Source organism: Chiloscyllium plagiosum, chromosome 21, assembly GCF_004010195.1.
Source record: "Chiloscyllium plagiosum isolate BGI_BamShark_2017 chromosome 21, ASM401019v2, whole genome shotgun sequence".
In the NCBI taxonomy this organism is placed as follows: Eukaryota; Metazoa; Chordata; class Chondrichthyes; order Orectolobiformes; family Hemiscylliidae; genus Chiloscyllium; species Chiloscyllium plagiosum.
Window position 1 is genome coordinate 51,852,180 of NC_057730.1, and position 4,776 is coordinate 51,856,955.

The 4,776-nt window shown below is 41.5% G+C and overlaps 1 protein-coding gene across 1 annotated transcript in view; it reads right to left on the bottom strand.

Annotated features, from left to right (window-relative positions):
* Positions 1-415: 415 nt before the first annotated feature.
* The window catches only part of LOC122560870 (small ubiquitin-related modifier 3-like), a 23,343-nt gene continuing 18,982 nt past the window's right edge, over positions 416-4,776 (bottom strand). The window contains exon 4 of the mRNA XM_043712060.1: positions 416-734. Coding sequence (XP_043567995.1) covers positions 672-734 — 63 coding nt within the window. The 3' untranslated portion in view covers positions 416-671. The remainder of the gene's footprint in view (positions 735-4,776) is intronic.

Below are 4,776 nucleotides of genomic sequence, written 5' to 3' on the forward strand. Positions count from 1 at the left end.
AACTTTGAGTGTGGTAGTGATGTTGGAAAAAGTCATTATTAGCAATGTTGCCTTTTGAGTAGGCAACTTTCAAACCTCAAAATCAGCTAATCTCAATACAATTGACAGATACATAATAGGAGCACAGATTTAAATTCTGCTCCTAAGCTGCCATAGCCTTTATTTAGGAATACAGAAAGCTCAGTAGGGACACTACATCTAGTTTCAGTACCATCTGATCCTTCTTAAAAATCCCAGACACAAATATGCGCAGCAAGGACTGGATTAAAAAGATTATTGTTGCCCTTCACAAAACTTGCCAATAATGTATCATTTAGAGTATGGTACTAGAGACTGAAATTACCTATTGCAAAAGCAAAATCAGTAGCTATTTCACTCAGTTACATAATCCATAAGACATGTAAAGGAAACACTGTACATACAAGATCAACTTTATTGGGATTAATCCAAAATACAAAGAAAATTCCCTGTATCCAGAAAGTAAAACAATGCAAAAAAAAAAGCAATTTATTGTAAAGGTGTCTCACAGCTCTTTACCCCTCCCTCTAACATTTTTATAACAGCGATTGCCCCAAATGTTGCAAATTGTTCAAAATAGAGTAAAATACAGCGTGTTGCATGAACATGTACATTTTGTGGAACATTATTTACATTAAATTACTGTCACGAGGTTAGCAGGTTCCTCCCGTCTGCTGCTGGAATACATCAATGGTGTCTTCATCTTCCATTTCCAACTGCAAAAGGAAGGACAGAAAATAAAAGATGAATTTCTTACCCAAGGATCTCAAAAATACCATACATCAACATCCAAGTGGCTCAGGATATTGTAGGTGCTAGCAATAAAATTCCCAAAATGCTGGAAACAACACAAGTAGGGATCAAATTAAGCAATCAGTAGACCCTGGTTAGAAAGAGAAAAACTGAAAACACAAAATGGAGTTCAACAGGAAAAATGATACACAATTCAGGAACCTGAGCAAAACAAACAGGTGAACATCAAGAGCACAGACCAAATTAGTGAGGGTTCCCATGCCAGCTGGGGGTAGGAATCAATGCCACTTAATAAAGACAGAACAAATTCAGATTAGGTGATCACTTAGATCTGTCTGAGTTCCCCATTTCTCATCACTTCAATTCCCTACCTTACGGAGCTGCCTACTTTGAATTTCTACAGAAATGTTTCACACCAGGGCACTGCACACATCTTCCTGGCATGCATCATGTCATACAATGGCCTCATTAATGACTTGGCAAGCCTCTCACTTTGGCGGAACGTGCTGGAAATCTGGGTGGTTGTGCCATATTTTCCAGAAAGATATTCAAAAGCTGAGAAAGGCTGGATTAAAAAAAAATCCATTCATGGGACTAACTGGCTGGGCGAGCATTCATTGCTCAATCCTAGGTGTCCTTAAGGTGAGCTGCTTTCTTGAATCAATGCAAATTAATTGTAGGTACACCCACAATGCTGTTAATGAGGGAGTCTTTGGATTTTCAACCAACCACATTGAAGGAACAACAATATACTTCCAAGATACGATGAGGAACTTGTAGGCAGTAGTGTTCCCATGTATATACTGTAATTGTCATTCTAGATGGAAGTCATGAGCATGGACGGTAGTGAATTGCTGTACTGTATCGGAGAGATGTCAAATAATGTTACTACTGAGCAGTGATGGAAGGAGTGAATGTTTGTAGATGTGGTGCCAATCAATTTCCATGTTCCTGAAAGCTTTTGCTTTTAGTTGGAGTTGCACTCATTACACTTCTGACTTATATCCTGTAGGTACGAGTCCAGAAGTTTGTTACTCACTGCAGGACTCCCAGCCTCTGACCTACTCTTCAAGGAGAGGATTTATATGACTAGCACAGTTCAGTTTCAGGTCAATGGCAACCCCCAGGATGTTGATAGTGATGACAATACTATTGATGGTTCGATCCTCTTTCGTTGGCAATGGCCATTGCCTGGTACTTGTGTGGCACAAATGTTATTTGTCACTTATCAACGCAGGCATTAATACTGTCCAGACCTTGCTGCAATTTAACATGGACTGCTTCAGCGTCGTAGTTGGGAAAGGTGTTGAACATTTCGCAATCAGCAAACAGCCCCCCACTTCTGACCTTATGATGGAGGAAGAATCATTGAAGATGCAGCTAAAGGTGGCTGGACGTAAGACACACCAAGAACTCCTGTAGAGTTGTCTTTTAACTGAGATGACTCCACTCCAAGCAGCATAACCAGCTTCCTTTGTGGTAGATATAACTCCAACAAACAGAGGACTTTCCTCTTCTCTCTCTCTCTCCACTTGCATCATGAATATCACCCACTATTCCAAATGAATAATATGGCCAGGGCTCCCTGATGGACAAATGCAACCTTGGTGTAAATGGCAGTTACTCGCACCCACCTCTGGAATACAGCTCTTTTATTTATGTACGAACCAAGGCTGTACTTATGTCAGGTGTTGCGTGGCCTTAGTGAAATGCAAACAGTGTCAATGAGCACTTTATTAATAATCAAAAGAGTAGATTGATAGTGCAGTAATTAACCAGGTGGGATTTGTCCTGCTGTGTACATAGGACATATGTGGGCTATTGTCCACATTATAGACTAGAAATCAGTGTTGCAGCTTTACTAAAATAGCTTGGCTAGGGGCACAACAAGTTCTGGAGCACACACCTTAATTACAATTGCTGGAATGGTGTCAGGGCCCATTGCATTTGCAGTATTCAGTGCCCTCAGCCATTTCTTGACATGCGAAATGAACCAAATTGATTGAAGATTGGCACCGGTGATGCTGGAGTCCTCCGGAAGGATCATCACTCAGCGACTTCCAGCTGAATAGTATTACGAGTATTCCAGCCTTCTCTTTTGCACTGATTCACTTCTGGACTTCATTGTCATTGAGGATGGAAATATTTGTGGAGCCACCTCCTTCAATGAATTGCTCAATGGTCTACTGCTATTCATGAGTCGATATGGCAGGTATGCAGAGTTAAGATTTGATCTGTTATTGTGGAATCACTCAGCTGTCTATCACATGGCATTTAAACTGCTTGGCATGAAACTACACCATAGGACTATTTGCATCAGATGACACCTCAGTTTTACATACATCTAGCACTCCATCCAGCATGTCTCCTGAACACTTCATTGAATCAGGGTTAATTTGTTGGCTTTATGGTAATGGTAGAATGAGCAATGTCAGGCCATAAGGCTGCAAATTGTCTTCGAGTACATTTCTGCTGATGGTTCACACTGCTGGATAGATCATCCATCTTGAGTTGCTAGATCTGTTCAAAATCTACCCTATTAGCACAATGATAACGCCACACAGTGTATTGAAAATGGGATCTCCATAAGTACTGTGCCGCTGTCACTCTTACTGATACTGCTTTGGAGAGATGAATCTGCAGCAGGTAGATTGGTGAGGATGAGATGAAGCATGTTTAACCTTTGTCAGTTCCTTCACCTGCCACACTGTCCTTTAGAACTTAAAAAGGCTCAGTCTGTAGTGGTGCACCCAAGACACTCCTGGTGGTGATGGACATCTTGCACCCTTGCCACCCTCAGTGCTTCCTCCAAACATGAGTAGGCCTAGAAAGTGAGAGATTAATGAGTAGGTTTCCTTGCCAATGCTTGACTCGATGCCATGACATTTCATGGGATCTGGAGTCAATGTTGGAGGACACTCAGGGCAATTCCATCCTGTCTGTCTAGCAAAGTGCTGTCACTGCTGCTGGAATAGCAATGCTGCTATCTAGGACATTTGCAAAGTATAATTCCATTAGTATGGCTACACCAGACTGCTCTCCCAGATGTTAATGAGGACTTTGCAAGATTGACATGTCTTCATTTGCTGTTGTAGATCCCAATGACTAGGTCAAAGTCAGGTGGTACATCTGGTTTCATCCCCATTTGAAATATTTGATACAACTAAGCATCTTGCCCAGATCTTTCAGAGGCCATCTTATACTGATAAGACTTTGGGTCTAGAGTCACTTGCAGTCCACACAAAGTAAGGACAGCACTTCTCTTTCCTTTAAGGCATACAAAACATCTGGTTCACTGACAATAATCAGTAAGTTTCATGGCTATCATTAGATTTTTCATTCCAGATCTTTCTGATTTACAATTCCACAAAGTGACATGGTCCCCAGAGCATTACCTGGATCTCTGGATTACTACTCCAGCAACAATACCATTACATCATCAACGCCTCTAACAACAGAAGTAGAGTTATGGGGAATAGGCAAGATCATTATCAGCCATGATCTTGCAGAATGGTGAAACAGGCTTAAGGGGCCATATTTCCTACTCTTGCTCTTATGAATAGTTAGATGGGCAAGAATCAAGCAGGGGATCAGAGAAACTTTTGGTGTTTCACAAAAGACTAGAATTTAACATTTATCATTGAACATACGTAAACAATTGCTCAACTGATCCTTTAATAGCCTAGTGCACTACAGCCATTCCGCTAGGTGTGTGGATTCGCTGCCCATTGATCCGCACACTCTCAAAAGGTCAGTCCAGACCTGATTTTCTTGCTCCACTGACAGTTCCTGAAGGATTGTGCAGTCCTTTACAGTAGACAGGGGATTTACATTGAGGTAAAAACAATGACTGCAGATGCTGGAAACCAGATTCTGGATTAGTGGTGCTGGAAGAGCACTGCAGTTCAGGCAGCATCCAAGGAGTGTCGAAATCAACGTTTTGGGGAAAAGCCCTTCATCAGGAATAAAGGCAGTGAGCCTGAAGCGTGGAGAGATAAGCTAGAG